The sequence below is a fragment of the Eleutherodactylus coqui genome, chromosome 1, assembly GCF_035609145.1.
Source record: "Eleutherodactylus coqui strain aEleCoq1 chromosome 1, aEleCoq1.hap1, whole genome shotgun sequence".
Classification (NCBI taxonomy): domain Eukaryota; kingdom Metazoa; phylum Chordata; class Amphibia; order Anura; family Eleutherodactylidae; genus Eleutherodactylus; species Eleutherodactylus coqui.
Genome location: NC_089837.1, coordinates 165,252,869 through 165,273,225, shown reverse-complemented (window position 1 = coordinate 165,273,225; position 20,357 = coordinate 165,252,869). Strand labels below are relative to the sequence as shown.

At 40.2% G+C, this 20,357-nt stretch overlaps 1 protein-coding gene across 2 annotated transcripts; it reads left to right on the top strand.

The window, feature by feature from the left end:
- The first annotated feature begins 3,344 nt into the window (after window positions 1-3,344).
- On the top strand, window positions 3,345-19,622 carry CHRD (chordin). 2 transcript variants are annotated; one of them, XM_066603426.1, is made up of 23 exons: window positions 3,345-3,863; window positions 5,142-5,245; window positions 6,226-6,352; window positions 6,457-6,597; window positions 7,032-7,149; window positions 7,276-7,372; window positions 7,448-7,589; window positions 7,728-7,856; window positions 8,793-8,869; window positions 8,981-9,128; window positions 9,495-9,601; window positions 10,205-10,321; window positions 11,010-11,166; window positions 13,012-13,253; window positions 14,330-14,443; window positions 15,454-15,660; window positions 16,556-16,649; window positions 17,111-17,161; window positions 17,252-17,349; window positions 17,431-17,533; window positions 17,788-17,942; window positions 18,099-18,192; window positions 18,538-19,622. In XM_066603426.1, exons 1-23 carry the CDS (start codon window positions 3,734-3,736, stop codon window positions 18,576-18,578), a joined length of 2,793 nt encoding a protein of 930 aa, XP_066459523.1. In that variant the 5' UTR covers window positions 3,345-3,733; the 3' UTR covers window positions 18,579-19,622. The 2 variants fall into 2 exon arrangements, with proteins under 2 accessions (XP_066459523.1, XP_066459514.1); XM_066603417.1 differs by having other exon boundaries at window positions 7,728-7,865.
- Window positions 19,623-20,357: the final 735 nt, after the last annotated feature.

The window sequence follows — 20,357 nt, the reverse complement described above, 5'->3', positions numbered from 1 at the left end:
ATCCAAATGTATCTGACTGTCAGGCGCACTGATACATTATACTGCTCTTTAAACGTGCAGTCAAAAAGAATGTATCACAACTATAGCAACGTGGTGACAAAAACAACATGCGGTCAATGGCATGAGGTTTTAGACCGCATCTTTACCGGAATACTTTAACTTGTTTAGTAATGGATCCATGTGTAAAGCATATTCTTAATTTTATAATTTTGGAAAGAATAATAAAATACAACAAATAATCTAAAAAGTGAAACACAAGCAGCACATTTATTGGTGCAATGGCTACTTAGCTTATGAGATTTGGCCACTCCATGTCTAAAATGTGGAAGACCCATTTATCCTTAGAAAATGGCCACATTCTTGTGCAGCCTGAAAAAAAGAGGTGCAAGGCTCTTTCCAATGAATTTTATGGGAATTCTAGAAATAGCCAAGCAATCTGGTACTTGGTCACCTCCTTTCAGTCAATATGTCGATGTGGCCATTGACGGCTGTCTCAAGTGACTTAAGAGGGATCAAAGCATAACCTAATAGGTAAGGTTCCCAGAGATGATACCACCACCCTTCAGACAGCACTGCAATGTATGTAATGTACGTATGCAATAAATGTCTAAGATGAAAATCTCCTTCAAGTACAGTTGTAGCTTTTTTATCCCATGAATTTAGTGGACATTTTTCTTAGCAAGACACATTTTAGCCATTATCCAATCTTTCACCAATAGACTTTATATAAAAAGGTGAAACAGTGTTGTAGCATGCAAGGCTGGGTTCACATCCATTGTGTCTGGCTAGTGTTTTCACACTGGAGCCGGACACAACAGATGCCATTTTGGTGTACTTTCTGCCCCAGTATGGCATCCAAAGATGGGCAAATAATGTGGCATACAACATTTTTCTGTCCGGTGTAGGAAGGCATCCAACATAAAAACTGATTTGCTGGATATCCCAAACTGGCCTATAGAAAACAATGCGATCAGTTTAAGCATTAGTTTTCCTCTGGCATTTCACTTCAATGCCGTCAGATCAGACATATAGGACCCTGGCCTAAACCTACCTTTACACGGGGCTTTATTTTCACTGAAAGCAACGAATTCGGGCAATAATTGTCCCATGTATATACGGCCACCAACAGGACACTGAGTGAGATATCACTCACCTCTCGGAGTCACTAGGTTTTTAGCAGAACTAAAATCTAAGTGACTCACGGTCCACGTAAACAGGATCCGCTCTATGTTTCATCTATTCTTGCTTACTGCAAATGGAGGTGAGCGTCAGGAAGCATCCCTGCCACTCTGCCTCTATACAATTGAACAAATAACGCTCCTGTGTAAAGTAATATGGTTGCCTGTGTAAAGCAATACAGTGGCTGTAGCCCATGCAACAGCTCTCAGTCGCTTATTCCCTGACAGTCATCCCACATTATGGTGCCCAAAGTTGGTTCTGCTATTTTATGCATCAATGACTATGGATGAGAGATTGTAAAGATTCTGTATGCAGATTTGACAGAAAATCCATGACAGAATTGTTTTAGCAAAAACAGATTTATTGGAATATATTATATTTAGCATAGAAACAGTGCATTCTGTACCTGGAGGTAACTGTCCAGTCATACTACAATGCCTGTTAGAAGGTCAGACATTAACCTCCAATAGGTGGCGCTGCAGAGACCTTGTACCATCTCCCAATTGCACACCAAATTCCCATTTCCTAGAGGAGCATAGCATGGCTTCTATGTCTCCCCATGCCTTTTTGTCAGTCTCCACCAGGAGAAACTGTACCCCTCCTGACCAAATAATGTATCGCCTTATATGAACATAATGTAGTTTCTTAATTCTTTACTGCTTCTAGTTAAAGGGAATAATATATACAGTACTTTATGCTGAAAGCAATTGGTAGTAGAAAACTATAAAATATATGTAAGTAGATGACAAATATGAAAATGAGTTCAGAAGCTGCATCAGAAGGTATGGGGCAGTTCGTGTAGCTATTTATTACTAGTCCCACAGTGATAGTAAACGTTCTATGCCTCAGCACATTGGGTGTTATATATGGAAGCGATAGTCTTAAAGGCTATGGAGACCTCTGAGGACCATTTGTTTCAATTAAATGCATGCATTTTTGGGCTGACAACCATCTCTGCAATAGGGTGTCATGAAAAAATGTTGCACTGTTTGTGTTCTGCAGCTTCTACATATAACAGTAAACAGAGACTGCAGTCTGAGTCTCAATAGGAGATCTGTCCGTGAAACTGGACTGACGGCTAAGTTTTCCTTTGTTCTCTCCTCTTCTGCACGTTCTTATCAGCTAATATATGACCACAACTATTTCTAAAAAAAAGCATAAAGAGACACAAATGTTATTAAAAAAACACAGCTCATTTCTTCAATCTCCCAGCAACTCAGCACAGATGCTTGGACGGTTCGTGAAGTCTTTGTTTCCAAGTTGTCAGCCTATGACAACTGCAGCCAATCACTGGCCTTAGTGGTCACATGCTGTACGTACTGGCATCACAGCTCAGTGCTCATAGGTGATGCCCGCAGGATGGCAAATGACAACTAAGGGCACTAAAATAGTCCAAATATAGTACTCATCGTCAGACTTTGCCCATTAGAGATAGTGATTATGAGGGCACATCCACCAACTATACAGAACATGTGCCCGGCCCCTCTTCATTGCACGCTCAGGTCATATCACCAGTAAGAATTAACAATAACTTATTTCTGAACTAACATCAAAAAAGTGATAGATCCTTGCAGCAAGTGATCTCTTCTGAATTCCAATTAACAAGATGGTCTTAAATGCTATGAGCCCCATTGTTGTACTACAATCCGGGCCTGCTAGAGGATACTATGTAGTGATGTAGTATAACCATGATATTACTGACCCTTGGGCATTACCATCCTGGGAATAGTCTGCAAGGTTAGGGTGACTTAAAACTTAACTTTTGAAATCTTATTCTACCATAATCTAAAAACACTTAGTTTGGCCAGAGACTGATGTGAGTGATGTACAGTGCTTTGGAATATATTATTGCTATATTTATATACTGTATTATTAATAAGACTGGATTAGTAACTATTAGACTACTCTGGATAAGTAATGGTTATGATGTGTCTTCTTGTCATTCTCCCTGCTTTGTGCATATGTCCCTATAGTATTATAACTATTTTCACAGTCCATATGTTTCCCCATACTTTTGGTCTCCCCAGTTTCTTTCTTTCCTCTTGCTCTCTGTGTGTATCCCTCTCTTCCCTCTGTGTTCATCCTCTTCCCTCTCTCCTGGGTGGGTCCAGGCTGAGTCAGGATGCTGTGTCTGAGTGTGTCGGCTTGGGGGGGAGCCCAGAGTCCCCACTGGGCTATTCAGTGTTGTTAACAGACACTTTCCTCAGGCTGAGACCCTGCTGAGCGACTCATCGACTCACAGAGTGAGTGCAATATACTTCTGCAAGATTACAAAGGGGGCGGAGGGGGGGCTTTGTTTGCTAGCAGTGCCTTCCCCTATAAATCCAGCTCTTGACCCTCTCAGCTATTATAAGGTGTCTGGGTAAATGGACTGAACTGTGCCCTCTGGACGGTGACCTGGCACTGGTAGAGTTACAGGGGCACTGAGGAAGCCGAAACACAAGTGACAAGAAGAAGACGTGTCCCAAATATTGCTGGCTGAATAGCTCGGAACAAGGAGGGCAGGGTACCGGACTTTTTCAAGGGTCATCTCCGCTGACTATAGCAGGGTATCATGGGGGTATCATATGCCCATCTCCTGCCGTTGTTTACTCTTTGGATACTGTCTGCTGATGCATCACGTCGGAAAGTTCTTCTGCCCATCAAACCTGAGCAGGATCTTCTGCCATCCAAGTCACAGATTGGTAAGTGGCACTACAAGTATGTATATACCATATATATAGAGTGCATGTGGTGCAGCAGGTGATGTCGGGACGCTGAGATATTAAGAGTTCTCTGTGATGTGTAGTATAGCAGTACAATAAGACTTGACATACTGCAGAGCTGAGTTTGTCATTTGCAGAACTTTTCCTAACTTCACAGCTGTGGTTTTACATAGGACTGCAGGAAAAGCTGCAGAATTATATTACCTTGGACATAAATGCACAACTATACAGCCCCAAAGAGTTAAAAGACAAGTTCTGCACAGCTCCATCTATAAGGATAGGAATTTTGGTGAATGTGGGGAAAGGTTGTAGTAGGAGTGTCACAATTATCATTATTATTACCATATAGTGCAGTAGATCCATGGAGGAGACTTGGGGAATGTTCTGTCACAGTAATATCTCCCATAGGAAGAGTACTGCTTATTAGTTGCTATGAGAGAGTGTTTATGTAACTCAGCCCCATTACACAGAGCTCGTCAGCTGCCAGAGCTCCATTCAGTCATGCCCCAGTCACATATTTGGGGTTCTGCACTTCGTGTCACATTTTCCCTTAAATTCCTGCGAATGTTGCAGTGTAATATAACTACGGTCAGCGTCTGCTTCACAGAATTGTAGCAGTGTCACAAGCTGCAGGCTGTCCTGCAGGTCCTCCATGTTCTGCGTGATTCTATTCAGGTTTGAGATATCTACAGCACCAGATGTTGGGGAACTATAAATCTAACCAGAGCGTCCCTTGCCTGGCTTAAAGGAATTCGTAGAATCCATAGATTGTATATCTATTCATACAAGAACTACAAGTCTCATGAAAATGTCTGCCTTTATTGGATCTTATATTCTGTGATAAACTTATAAAGTAGTTTGGGGTATTCACGTCTTCTGCATTGGCTGGGTGTGCATACTACTAATGACTTCTGTGGTTCAGCATGGCTATACTGGGGTTAGTAGAAGTTGTTTGTGGGTTGCAATCGGAGCAGAACTCTGTTTTCTGTTTGGTTACGGACCCTCAGAGGCAGCGCTTGGCTCTGGCATAGTCCCATCATACTCTCTGCCAGGAATCAGGACACACAGAGCAGCCAACCTCACTGTAATGTATTCCAGAAGGGAGAGCAGGCAAGCTACTTCTTCTGTGGAACTATTTGTGGGCTCCAATGTATTGTGTGTAATAACCATCCCTTCAAAATGTTAGCCATCGTTCTGATTGATGCATCTCGGTGGAACATTATTGTATTTATCTCTTCATGCGTTTTATTCCTTTAGGTTGTTATCTTGGTGATAAAATGTACTCCCTCGAAGATACATGGCATCCAGACCTGGGAAAACCATTTGGCGTAGCCTACTGTGTGGTATGCCGTTGTGAAGCGGTAAGGAATGATCTCTGGAGGGGAGATATGTGGCAAAGTTGGGGCAGGTAAAAGATGCAATAAGAGAAAGTATGTATGGAGGCATCTACTGTAGGTACAGGTGGTAGGAAAAAGCAAGAACTAGCCATTAGGCATAGTAGAATGGCTGGTATTCAGAAAGCAGTAGAGAAAGGTCAGGCTATGCAGTGATTGATTGATTGATTGATTGCTAATTACTAGATACATAATAATTTAAGAGGACAATAGGCGCAGTAAGGTCCTAAGAGGAAGATTTGTATTGTGTATTGGAAGACTAATTAATTAGTGACAATTCCTAATGGCCCATTTAGACGGGACGAGTGTTGGGCAAACGATGTCCGACACTCGTCCCCGCAGATACTCGCTCTTGTGCATCTGATGGAAGTTAGTATCGCTGGCTCACAGCGGGGAGGCTGAAGGAGATTTCACTCCGGCACTCCCCCGACCCTCTCCATTGACTTAACATAGCGGCCGTTCAATACTGAATGGCTGTTATTTACACTGAGTGATCAGTGATCTACTCATCGTCCATCGCTTATGCAGCATAAATGATGGACGATCAGCTGATCGCTCAGTGTAACTAGCGGCCATTCAGTACTAAACGGCCGCTGTGTTATGTCAATGGAGAGGGGCAAGAGAGCGAAAGAGAGAAATCTCCTCCAGCAGACCCCCCCCCCCCCCGTCTGTGAGTGAGCCAGCACTTCTAGCTCCCGCAGCAGGGGAGCGAGGAGGCACAGGATGAGTGTTGGGTATCGTTTGCCTGACATTCGTCGCGTGTAAATGGCCCTTACGTAAAAATAGAAAGATGTAGTCAATCAACTTATCTACTGGTTAAAGATGGCCTTCTGGAAGGCTTTCTTTCATGTGACACCCCTTTAGCTTCTACATTTACGTTTGTGTCTAGAGGTTAGGACTATTATTCCTGTAAAACTTTGTCATCTTTTCTGTTTTTTTTTTTGAAGCAACGAAACCGTTGGGGAAAAGAATCCGGGAAGATCAGTTGTAAGAGCATTAAGAGTCATTGCCCTACACCTACCTGTGCTAATCCCATTGAAATCCCTGGACAGTGCTGTCGAGTTTGTCCCAGAAGTAAGGCTTGTAGAGTTTTGAAGTTCTTTTTTTTTTGCTGCTCCATCATTCTTGTCATTTTTCTCTTTTTTCAGTGTTAAGTTGATTTTCCTGTTTTTATGCAGCTCTTCCTCCCCTCCCTGCTTTGAAAAAATCGGAATTTGTTTTTGATGAGTTTGAGTATTTCCAAGAAAAAGATGATGATCTTTATAACGATCGCTCCTATCTGAGCTCTGATGATGTCGGCGTGGAAGACAGCCGCACAGGTAATTTCAGCAAAAATACTGAAAAAGGCATTTGAGTTTACATTCTTTTATGAAATATATGGCCATCAGAATGGTCTTGAATACATATTGAATACAGCTTTAGCTTATTAAGAAATGGAGTGTGGCCTAGGGACAGAAGCCAAATGTGCACAATGCTTTGTGAATACAGATCAGATCCACAATATTAACCCTTTTGGTGCCTTTTTAAGCCCACAGCTTTCACTTCCAGGATTTCATACTATGTATTTTCTTTTTGATACATCTTTATATTTTATTGTATATACATTTTATACATCATTAATAGAATTTTGGCACCTCAATATGCAGTACAGAAATGTCCTCAGTTGTCTTTAGTTATACAATACTATACTATTTATTGGTTGTACTAAGCTGCTATGGGTTGTGTTGTATTCATGCCTGTTTTATTTTTACAGAGTATGTGGCCTTTTTGACTGCTTCCAGTTATGTGTGGCCTCCAGTTAGTACTGGTCTTGCCAAGGCTAAATTTAATTTACAGCGTTCCAATTTACTCTTCTCCATCACCTACAAAGGGTATGTGTTGTCTATTTATCCTACATCTCATATTTTTAATTAATGCTTTCCATCACCAAGTTTAATATCGTCAACATTATGTAAGAATAGAATTCATCCAACTTTTTGTTGTGTTTTTGTCTATAGGTTGGATAGTCTTTCCCGTGTTCGTTTTTCGGATTCTGATGGCAATGTACTATTCGAGCATCCTGTACACAGAGTCGGATACCCACAAAGTGACACAGTAAGTAGTTTATTTAATTTCTTTTTCTGTATTACTATTGCCTTACTATCAGTAACAAGAATTTACTTTACCCAGATCTGTGGAATATGGAGGTCGGTTCCTCGCTCTGCTCTACATCTTTTACGTTTGGGACACATACTTGTTTCTTTGGTGACAATGCCACTTTCTGAACCTGAAATTTCTGGCAAGATTCTTCGTCACAAGGCTCTGTTTTCAGGTATTTAGCCATTGTGCATTTCAAGAAAAAAATACAGATTAAGAAAAGAATGTATAGTGTATACTAGAACTGTTCTGCAATATATATTCGAAAGGTGAAAGTAATAATATGCAAATTAATGTGACTTTTTGTTAACAGAGTCTTTTAGTGCTCTCCTAACACCAAACTCACCAGAGGAAGCAACTGAACGAGGTCTTGCTATGCTGACACTTAGTGATGTGGATGACAATCTGCACTTCATCCTTATGTTAAGAGGAATGCAAGGAGGTGAGCGAGGTGAGAACTTTAGGAAGCAGAACAGCCTCTAATAAAGTAGAGATATATGTAAATGAGTAATGCAATAATACCTCCAGTTCGAAGGCAGCTACGCTAGGAGTCAATATCTCAACTTTAAATAGGCATTCCAACATGACTAGGAATGTAAGCTAAATGAGAATACCCGTCTACTTACCACTGTTTTGGGGTAAATGGGTTTTCTGGTTAGGCTTACATCCCAAGTCATGTTGAGGGCCTGGTCGGATATTGATTCATGGAGTAACTACCTTCCAATATGTTGCATGGTGGATGATTATTCCATCACTCATTTGTATAGCTTTTTCCAGGGGGCATTGCATGGCCTATAAGACTCCCTACGCCATCATGGTGCTCTCTCCTATGGTCCTCTCTGTACGGAGAAATATTACCTCCCAGACTCTTATTAGGGATAAAAGAAGAGTTAAACTGTTGTTTATTAACCCTTTCCAATCCACTGTCTGACGTCTGAAGACATGATTTAAGGCTGTACAGCTCCGATGTTGGAAGACGTCCATCAGGGTTCTCTTACTGTATATTGCCAGCCTCTTTAGTGTCGGAGCCTATCCAACGTGTCACCTCATGCAGTACTGGCTTTAGCCAGCAGATAGCGCTGTTGTATAACGGCAGAAAAAGAGTAAGCCCCCTAGGAAAACCAGGATAGAAATTGGATTGGAAATGGTTAAGGCATTCAACAGATACCAATTAAATGTACTTGGCATGAAACATTGTCCAGTCTTAGAACTCAAATTCTTCTGATGCTGATACTTCGAAAAGATGAAGCTTTACTGTCAATCATATTCAGTATGATGGAACAAGTGATTAAGTATACTTGTATAATGGGAAGGGCTGAGTGACTTTAGTCACTGTAGCTTATTGTTGATAGACTTCTTATTTTTTTTTCCATTACAGAAAAGATTCCAATAATTGTGCAAATAATTCATCAGAATCATGTTATACGAGAGCTCTATGCTAATATTACAGCGCAGGTGAGTCATATGCAGTCTCTATGATTCATCGTGCAGAAAATGAAATCTCTTTTTCATACTTGAATTCATTTTTACATTGCTTACTTTTCTCATTGCCCATGCCCATTCTAGGAACCAGACTTTGCAGAGGTTTTACCAGATCTCTCCAGCCGTGAAATGCAATGGCTTGCCCAGGGACATTTGAAGATTGCAGTACAAACAGAGGGAAGACATGGACAACGTATTTCAGGCCCTATCACTATCCGAAAGTCTTGTGACAGTAAGTAAAGTAACTTCACATAACAATTTGATGTGGCAAAGCGAAGCTGAACATTTTTGGAAGACACTAGGTTTTATTGACGTTAAGATTTTTTGTAAGTGTTCCCAAATTAAAGAGCTTCAATATTTTATTTATTTATATATATATATATATATATATATATATATATATATATATATATACATATATATATATACATATTTCAGTACTGGATGTGATGTTCTTCAGTCTTTCAAATTTGTGCTGGACAAATATGTTGGTGTGCAATAAAGTATCATTTTTACGTATTTATTTTCATATTTACATTGCTGCTAAGTGTAACCTTTAGACACTGACACATCTCACCTTCTTTTGCTTCCATCATAGCACTGCAGAGTGTATTGTCAGGAGGAGACGCTTTGAACCCTACAAAGACAGGATCAGTTGGGTCAGCCACCATCACCCTGCATGAAAATGGAACACTTGAGTATCAGGTACTCTATATAGATATGTCTAGGTGAGGATCACACAGGTGGCATTTATGGAATATCCTGTGAGGGCAAGCTCACGGATAATGGCCACAGTATGGTCAAAAACTGCACCAATAAGCAGTTTTATATATAAAAAAAAAAAAACAGCAGTTTCCAAATAGTTTTTTAATATCTCCATGCTTTTGCAGGTGAGCAGCCTTTTTACTTATGAAACTGTATGGCTGTTAACAATCAATTTGAAAACCATGCCAATTTGTTTTAAAACCAAATAGCGTCATAGTAATCCTACGACCTCACCCATAACAACGTAGCTTGTGGATACTGGCTGACCTCCCAGTGCACCTAAATGTCACCTCAGCCAGCTTATGTGTCTATATGAATAGATAAATTAGCCAGGTTATCGTATAGATGTATTGTATATTCTGTATGCTGCCTATCTGTAGGTAGTGCAGCAAGTGTATTGTGCAGTGTACTGCTCGTGCAGGATTGGGGGGTAGGGGCCCACTTTGGCCCAGTGTCTATGGAAGAATTCAACTGTTCTCCTGTTGGCCAGTCCAAGCCTGAGTGCTAGTAGTACTCATCTCAATGCATGTTTTCTGTTTATAGCTTCAAGTTGCTGGCATTGTGAGTGCAGTGACCGCAGTGACTTTGGAGACTAAACCTCGAAGGAAGATTAAGAGAAACATTCTGCATGATCTGACAAAAGACTATCATGATGGAAAGGTAACAACAAAGGATAAATGGTGAACAGTTGAGAGCAATATAAAAGAATAGCTTAATGGTATATTCAGAAAATTTTTAAATGTAATCAGAAAGGTTGGTTAGTGGTCTGATAGCAAATAATATGTGATACTTAAAGGGGTCCATTAAGAACAACCACTATTCATATGTCCTCTTAGCTGTTCACTGTGCCCTGTTACAGGACCCTCCTTAAGAGTTGTTCCAATGGACTTTAAAGGGGTCGTACCAGAATTCACTTTCATCACCTATCCATAGGGTGGTGATAAGAAGCCTGATTGGTGGGAGTCTTACTATTGAGACCCACACCAATCCTGAGAATGAGGGTCCGTGACCACCTCTTCTCATCACTGCAGGCTAGCTGTACCCACTTGTAGTGATGTCAGACTGAATACATCGGCAGTCCCATATGCGTGACTCCATTAATTTCAATGATGCAACCCCTTTAATTGCTGCTCTGTAATTGCATATATGTGCACTAATCCCGTACATAAATCCCTTTCCCCAGTGGGGCAATTAGATCTCTTACTTACATGTGTAGGCAGTTTCATAAGAAACAAATTAACCAGATTAGCAATAGATTTATGCAGAAACGTCAGATCTTGATACCACACTTTATGCATAACAGCACGGAAAATGATTGATAGAAGTATGTTTTTTTTCTACAAAACAGGCTTGGGGATTCTGGACGGGTACCAATGCCAGAGATCTGCACATGCTGCTTCAGAGTGAGCTATTCCTTAATGTAGCCACAAAGGACTTCCCAGAAGGCGAACTAAGGGGGCAAATCACATCTTTGTTATACAGCGGTTTGAGGGCCAGACACGAGGGTGAGATTGAAAATCAATGCATAAATACTATAATAATGGACAAATAAATGACCGTCATATATCCTGTATTCACATGCTGTATGAGTGAATAAAGAACATATATACAACTTGGATTTAAACAGGCGAACATGTTTGCGCACGTTTTTTGCACACGTGAAACTCACGCCTGCAAAACATGACAAAGCGAACCAATTGATCTCAATGAGTTTGCTCTCATGAGCATGCTTCTCGCGCACACTTCATCCGTGCGAGAAAAGATAGGACCTGCCTTATCTTTCTGCGTGTAACGCAGAAAACTGCCATACGTAGAAGTCTATGGCAGGTTAAAAAAATCAGCGGGAAGGGTGTAATAATGCGGACAACCCTTGTTAGTGCGCAAATATGCTCTATTGTGCCAAGCAGATTTATGCATGCATTTGTCTGATGAAGCCCTTATGTGTCCATAATCCTTGAACTACTTTACACCCTGGTTCAGATTAGATTTGTTGCCTTCACATTTGTGCCACACCTTGTCAACTGTTCTGTAAATTTGAGTGCGGACCATACAAGATGTCTAAACTTAAGCCTGTCCTTTCCTCTTGTGATTCTTCCCTTCAGAGTCTTACTTTAACTCTCTCTCTTCCCTAAGGCCGGCTGCACATGGGTGTAAGCATATTTACGTGCACATCTTCACAATGGGCGTTGCGTTTTTGCACGCATGTGTGCATATTTTACTGTATTTTTTGCACATATGCCATGTGTATTTGCGAAGGCTAAAAAACACTCAAGCATGCTGCCGTTGATTTTAATGGGCAATTAAGTTTAAATAGTTTGATGATGATTATCAGTTCAGTCGCATCCGACCCTCGGTCAATTCTATGGATCAATGATCTCCACACATTCCTGTCTTTCGTGGCTTCTTTCAGTTCGGCGATTGACATGTTGGTGGTGGCCTTGATTGTGTCTAGCCATCTTGTTCTTTGTCATCCTGATCTTCTCTTTCCACTGACCTTGCCCAGCATCAGTACTGTTTCCAGTGACTTTGCGCGCATTACATGTCCAAAAAAAGAGAGCCGCTGTTTGATGATTTTGCCCTGTAGTGATATTTTTGGTTAGACACGATCTAACGCTACCTTTTTAATTGTCATGGCAGTCCAAGGTATCCGGAGCATTCTCCTCCAGCACTATAGTTTAAACACATCAATTTTCCTTCTCTCTGTTTTTCTGAGCGTCCAATTTTCGCAACCATACGCAATTATGGGAGAGATGGTTGCATTAACTAGTCTGGTTTTTGTTGCAATGCTAATATCCTTGCTTCTCCAGATCTTTTCCATTCCTTGCATTGCATTCCTACCAAGTGTAATCCGTCTATTGATATCAGGTCCAGATTATCCGTTGCCTGTTGGATCCAAGGAAGATGAAATCTTGGACCGTCTCGACTTCTTTGTTGTCAATTTTTATGTTCACTGTACCGTTGCCTACCGTGGTCATGACTTTCGTTTTCTTGCTGTTGAGGTACTATTTTCGTGTGCAATACACATGAAAATAGGAAATGCTGCGTGCGCAAAAAATGCATATGAAACCAATGGGCTGTATTCACTGCGTATTGCACAGGCAAATTTTTGCATGCGTAATATGCAGCGCAAATGCGTTCGTGTGTATAAGTCCTAACATTTTTCATCTACCTGCCTTTTTTTGCCTACCTATTTACACAAATCTTGTATTCTCCATTCTTCACAGGGTGGGTCATGATAAGGAATTTGTCTTATGTTCCCTTTACATGACTGTTAATGAGAATCAGATCATCTTTGTTCATTGAGAAGCAAATATCCGCTTGCAATTTATTGTCTTTTTTTGGTATTGCAGAGCTTCCAATCCCTTTAGCTGGTCAGTTTGTGTCACCTCCTCTGAAGACAGGATCCGCAGGCCATGCGTGGGTGTCTCTGGATGAGCACTGTCACTTGCACTATCAGATTGTAGTGACTGGCCTGGGACGTGCAGAAGACGCAGCACTAAATGCTCACTTACATGGATTTGCTGAATTGGGTGAAGTCAGTGAGAGCTCCCATGGACACAAGAGGCTGTTGAAAGGCTTCTATGGTTCAGAGGTAAGATTAATGAGATTTAAATGGTGCCTGAAGTTTCACCAAATTTTGAATAAATCAATAGGACACGCCAGGGCTGCTTTAGTAGAAAAGGTGCTTTTGCACTCAGCTCCCTGGTAGCATCAAGCCTCCTAACAACAGTACCAATTTCCACTACATATGTGTCCTCAGGACATGGATACAGTTGAAAAGTATCACATAGGTTAAAAAAAAGAAAAAAAAAAATTACACTCATCTATTGTGCATCTCCACTGGATCCTGCAGTCACGTGCCTGTTGAAGCTCGTTACCACTGCAGCCAATCACTGGTCTCAGTACCTGTTGAGGCTGGTATTTTGCCACCATGGTTATGTGCTTAGATGGGCACGTGACTGCTGGACCCGAAGGTGATTAGAGACAGCAGGGAAACCAGCAGCCTACTGAACCTGGATTAAGTGAGTGTGTGTTTTATTTATTTATTTTTTTGACAATTTTTTGCCACAAAAAAAGTTCAGGGATAGGGCACATGACAGTGGAGTTGGGCCGCATTTTATTACCTACTTGGGTATTAAAACAGCCTTGGTGCAGGCAAATATAACAACCAACTTTGTAAAATAGTTTGCGGAGCAAAATGCTCCTTTTTTCCTGCCGCCTTCCACTTAAACCGTTCAGTCTCTCTAAGGGCTCCCACACACTTGCGTTTGCGTTTTTTGTTAACGCGATTGTAAATGGGACTTTCTAATGTTAAAAACGCAACACAAAGTAATTGCGTTTTTGGTGCATTGCATTGCGTTTTTAACATTAGAAAGTCCCATTGACAATAGCGTTAACAAAAAACGCAGTGTTACAAAAACAATAATATAATTATCAGAAACAGTCTTATTCCTCATGTACACGTATGACAACTTATTCTAAAAAGACGCCTTTTGTTGTACTATAAATAACACATTTTGCATTTTAAAGCAACTTTATTTAAGCATTTTGTAATAAAACAATTGGAATTAACTCTCATTGCAAAAACAAATGTTGTGGAACTCCCATCATTTGCGTTTCATTTCATCAAAAAATTACCAAGTGAATTCTAATGTTTACCTTTTATAGGCTCAAGGTAGCGTTAAAGACCTTGATCTAGAGCTCTTTAGGCACCTGGATGATGGAACAGCCTTCATTCAAGTCAGCACAAAACTAAACCCACGTGGAGAGATTAGGGGTCGGGTAAGCAGCTCTTACTTTTATTCTTTTTTCTTTAGTTAATTTGTTGTAAGGGTTGTTCCTGAAAACTACTCTTTATAGTTACATCAGCCCAAAATTCTAAACATTTTATGTATTTACTTATTAAAAAAATGTTTCTATCCCCAGGTATTTCAGGAATAATATTAGAATAGTGCCACTTGCTGTTTCTATTAAATAGTTTTTCTGTGTCCACCTCATAAATGGTCCAAGGAGGTCACAAGTGCTCAATCTTGCTTCTGTCATTGCTCTAGGACAGGGGTCCCCAATTCCAGTCCTCAGGAACCACCAACAGGTCATGTTTTCAGGATATCCTATGGTAAGAACACCTGTGGCAATGTCTGAGGTACCGACAATAATTTTATCACCTGTGCAATTCTGAGGAAATCCTGAAAACATGACCTGTTGGTGGTCCCTGAGGACTAGAGTTGGGGAACATTGCTCTAGGAAGTATATGGAGGAATCCCTGGTTGCTGAGCAAGTGCAATTGTAGCAACACTGTCTTTTATCAGTAACACTTTCTCTTAGCACTTGCTCAGCATCTCTAGAAGCAGCTGATCATCACACCCTTCACATACCCAGTGGAACTGAGAAAGAAGCAACATGTGAATAGGTGAATTCAAAAATTGCGAGCTCCAATTGAGACAGAACCCAAAATCAAGTGATGGAAATTGCTGCATAATATGTATGTGATAAATAAATAAAGACGATTATTATTATTAATAATAATATTATTAAGCAAGACTGAACATTTGTGACCACCTTGGAATGTTAACTGAGGTGGACACAGAATAGAAATAGGTGGCGCTATTCTAACATTCGTTCTGGAATATCTGGGCATAAAAGCATTTTTTTTTAAGTGTAAATACAAAACTCTTTACAATTATCATCTGGATTTAACTATAAATGCTATCGATTATGAGACAACCCCTTTAACTCTAGTTTATAAATTGCAAATTATTATTATGTTTCCTTCTTTCCTTGTATTCTGCCAGGTGCATATTCCAAACAGTTGTGAATCAGGAGGCACAACACAATCTCCTGAGGACATTGAGCGTGAGTTAACTGACAGTGGAAATGTTCATGACTCCGAAGATCTCAGGAAAGATCCAAGATCATGTTATTTTGAAGGAAAATTGAGGGCTCATGGAAGTCGGTGGGCCCCTGACTATGACAAGAAGTGCTCTGTATGCAGTTGTCAGGTGAGGGTTGACTAGTTCTGTATTATCCGAACTGCATGATACAGTAGAAGCAAGTCTGTTGTGTTGTGAATGTTAATACAGTTGTGGTATACATCCTTTTTATAGTGCGCTGATTTATAGCTATTCCAAAGCCATATTCAGTAAAAAAAAAAAAGACAATAGCCTGAGGGAACTTGTCAAATGTAAGCAAAGAGGGTATGCTAACACCTGGCGGATGGGCCAAACATGGTGTGAATCACAGCAGGGAATTTAGGGATTGCAATGAGGACATCTGTCTGTGTGGTCCATCTGACTATATATTTCATCCACCTAGTTTAAGCACTGCATCTCTGCAACACAGGAGAAGCTCCATAATCAGAAATTCTTATTTAGTTTACAGTGAATTATGATGTACTGCCATAAGTTATCAATGTTCCTTTTGTAAATATGGATAATCTGAGGATTTCTTGAAAGGTGACATGGTGCCTCATTTTATTGCATACCGTTAGTAGTAATGAGCCGTGTGATCTGTAACAGCTTTGCTTCTCTGTCCTAACTTGTAAAAGCCCCATCACTCACAACAGCAGAGGCATCTGGCATACATTAAACTTGCTGTCACGCAATTGCAGGTTGCTTGTCCTGAATCAATATATATGGGATCAGCCCTAAATTGTGGAAATATGTGTAATATATTCATTCTGTCTCTGTATCCATGCATTGGTGTTTCTTTGCATGAGTTATTAGGTTTGCTCAATGGCTGAAGCTAATGATTTAACTCTGATCGTATTGTATTTCATTGGTAGTCAGCCTAACCATACAGATCACATATATCTAACCTCACATCATTCGGCTACCATTCTTATTCCCTCTGAGCCGATGCAATTTTATTAACAGTCTTTTATTTCCTTTTTTTCAGAAGCGCACAGTTATCTGTGACCCCATCGTTTGTCAGCCAGTGAATTGCACCCAACCCATTCAGTTGTCTGATCAGTGCTGTCCAGTGTGTGAAGGTAAGTGATCACCTTAATTTGAGACTTCTTAGGAATTAGGATATTTACATGATGGTGAGTTATGTATCTTTGCACACCTCTAACATACAGTAGAAGTAGTAATTGCTGTATAATAAAACCGAGTGAGATGAAAAGGAACCCAAAAAAGTAGGTACATATCCATCCTCTTCAGACAACAATATAGAAGAAGGGCAGAACTCTTGATTGTAGTGAATAAACTGGATATTTAGTCCCTCATGTAAAGTATATTTGGACCTTTGTCAGTCGCAGGGGCTAAAATAATTTCTATTCAATAAAGATCCAGTTTCGTAGCTCTGAATGTCATCACCTCTTATTTAGACCTTCAAGGAGATGCTTTTATCACGTTTTCTGGCCCTTGCTCCAGTTTTGAAGTGTCTCACGACTTCACATCACAGTTTATTTGGTTGCACATCAAAATCTCTTTGTATGTCTTTTTATAGAGAAAAAAGAAAATAAAGAAGTGAAAAAACCTGGAAGACCTCAAAATGAAGGTAAGACTTTTCTGCCATTACTTTTTCCCATCTACCATCAATTATTTCTGCCATACCTACAGACCCCATAACTTATTGATTCCCTCTCAGGTTGTTATTTCAATGGCTTATGGAGGGCAGCTGGAACACGTTGGCATCCTGTGGTTGAACCTTTTGGCCTGGTATTATGTGCAACTTGTTCATGCAAGGTGAGAGTTTGTACTGTTCTCGCTCACTTTTTCACCAGTCTCTGCCACAGCTCCACTGACCTATCTGCTTCCTCACCACAGAGTTCCTCACAAGACTTGCACTGTGTGCGAGAAACCTGTCCACGTCTGACTTGTGCCAATCCTATCCGTGCCAACCCAATGGACTGCTGCAAAAAATGCCCAGGTAAGAATAAAATAAGAATAGGTGTTTATTGTGGTCAAATCTTGCAAACTGCAGTGCCAAGTGAGGAAATTACAACAAGGTTACCGGTAACATACAGGTGAGTATATACTACAGAAGGCATTGTTAGTACTTCTCACATTTTTTGGTATAATTTCTGATCTTTTTGTTTACAGGAGTATTTAATTGTTCTATGGAGAACACCAACATATACATATTCTAAATATATGAGACTAATGTAAAGTTTTCTCACACAGTTGAAGAGAAAACCCCCTTGGAGTTGGCAGACAGAATGCAATCTGATGAACCCCGACAGTGCAAAGTAATGGGTCAACATTATTCAAACAACGAGAAGTGGAATCCTACAGTGCCAACATATGGCGTGGTAAAATGTGTCACCTGCGTTTGTGTGGTAAGTGGGCAAAATGGTAGAAAAGTGTTGAGATAGAAAAAAAGTGAAAGTAAAAAAGCAATTGAAAGAAGATAAGTCATGTGATAAGAACTAAGGTACAAACTGCAACATTGGGCTGCTTCTATATCAAATCTAAATGTGTATTTATCTTCATAGCATGGAGTTCCTCAATGTGAAAAACAGAAATGGAAATGTACTGATCCTGAATGCAGCGGAAATCCAGACAATATTTGCTGCAATGACTGCCAGGGTGAGTTTTTATACCACTAGAATCACAAATGCTGTAAATTTCATTGCTTCTGTTAGTATAAACAATGGGGAGATTTATTAAAACCAGTGCAAGGGAAACATATAGTTTTTGCCCATGAAGCCATTTCTTTTAGCCTGAAGAAGAACCCGAGAGGCTCACAAGCTCGCTATAACATAATGTATTTTTGTTAGCCATTAAAAGGTATCATATCTACAAGATTACTTGGCTTCTCTTGCTGGGAACAGTCACATTTTAAAAAGTGCCTCCTTATGTGTTAAAATGTAATTCAACAATCTGCATTAATCTAATGAAATACAATAATAATTCACCATGTTTCTTATACAGTTGACAACATGGAAGAGCCTATGGGTACATGGAGCTACTAGATATTTAAGAAGAATACTGTTGGGAGTTGGAATTTCATTCTCAACCCTAGCAATGCAATTGAAATGAACTGTGATGCCATGACTACCCCAACTTGACTGAAGTTTGAGACTTTAAAAAAATGTCTTTCATGACACATGGACTTATCTGAATTTGGTAAGCTTCAAAGCAATTGGCAGACTCTATGATGTCATATTTTTTCCCCTGGCTACTGTGTGTCATGACATCTACATGAATCTGTGAGGTAATAACTTGTTTGAGCTCATTTTGTGCCAAGACTACTGCATGGCAGATGTAATATCTGCTTGTGGCAACTTTCTTCAGATTGTACAGAACTTTGTAAAATCATCTGGAAATCATCTCAAGACAACTGCAGACTTTGTGGGATTCTACAATACTCTTGGATGCCAAAAATGTTGACAATTCAGTTTCTAGACAACTTCAAGAAACTGCAATATTATAACTTTAACCAAAGCTTCCCTGGCAATTAGTTGCTACAATGATTGCAAAACTAGAGGACTTCATAACATGCAGTATTGTGTTATTCCTATCACAGTGAGAAGACGGCATATTTAAGGTGCCTGTTAGAGCATGACTCCTTGAGAACTATCCTTTTATAAATTAGCTTATATAGAAGCAAATCTACTTTCTGCCACCTCCAAGACCTAGACAGGTCAATTCCAAAAATGAGCCTGGAAGCAACACACATTTTTGGAATATTTTGTGAATATTTAGGGACTGCATATATGCAATGCTCAACAGCTGTAGTTTCAAGAGACATGAAATATTTTGCTGACCTGGATGAGAAGTTGTGTGACAAAGATTACAATGTGGATGTGGGATGGACTATATGTACATATGTACATGCATAGTGTGGGTATATATGGTGAATGTATGAGCAACACAAATATCTGTCCTGTTCTTTCCCCACAAACGTTTTTGAGGAATGCATATTATTTATAGTGCTTTTGGTGGTTACATCCATTGTGCAATTTAATTATTAATGTTGAATGTATTTATTAAACTGAAATAAACTGCCAAACATCTTCCATCCATTTATGGCATTATTAAGTGTACTGAAAGCTTGAAGGAAAAACAGAACAGGGTACATTCACATGTTGCAGATTCACAGCAGATTTTAGCTTTTCACTTGAAGGGATGAATTCTGCTGTGGATCCGTGCCATAGTCCGCATCAATGATTCAGATTTTGATGCAGTTTTTGACACTGAATTTGATGCACATTTTGGTTCAAATTTTAGCTGCACCAATGCTGCTACGTGTAAAGAAGGCCGTAAAGAGGTTTTGGGGTTTGCCAAATTTTTTGTTCTATACAGGAACATGCAGCTTTGTTGACATTGTATCCAGGCTGTATTCACACTGCATTTGGAGTAGCCATGTATGCACTGGGAAAGCTCCTACTGCATAGGTCAAACAGATCAATAGATCCCATTCACATGGCATAGGTCGAATAAGGGTCCTTTTGGCTGCTGGTATATGTCACTATAGCTTTTTTCAACTGCATGGAATAGTGTAATCTCATGCAAGGGAGTAACTATAGAGGGTGCAGGGGATGCGGTTGCACCCGGGCCCAGGAGCCTTAGTGGGCCCGTAAGGCCTCTCTTCTACATATTGGGAGCCCAGTACTATGAAAAAAGCATTATAGTTGGTAGCCCTGTTACAGATTTGCACCGGGGCCCAGAAGCTTCAAGTTACGCCTCTGGCTCTCCTGTATAGTCTTTCAGGCCTCTTTCACACGGGTGACAGCGGTATTGCAGTGAGA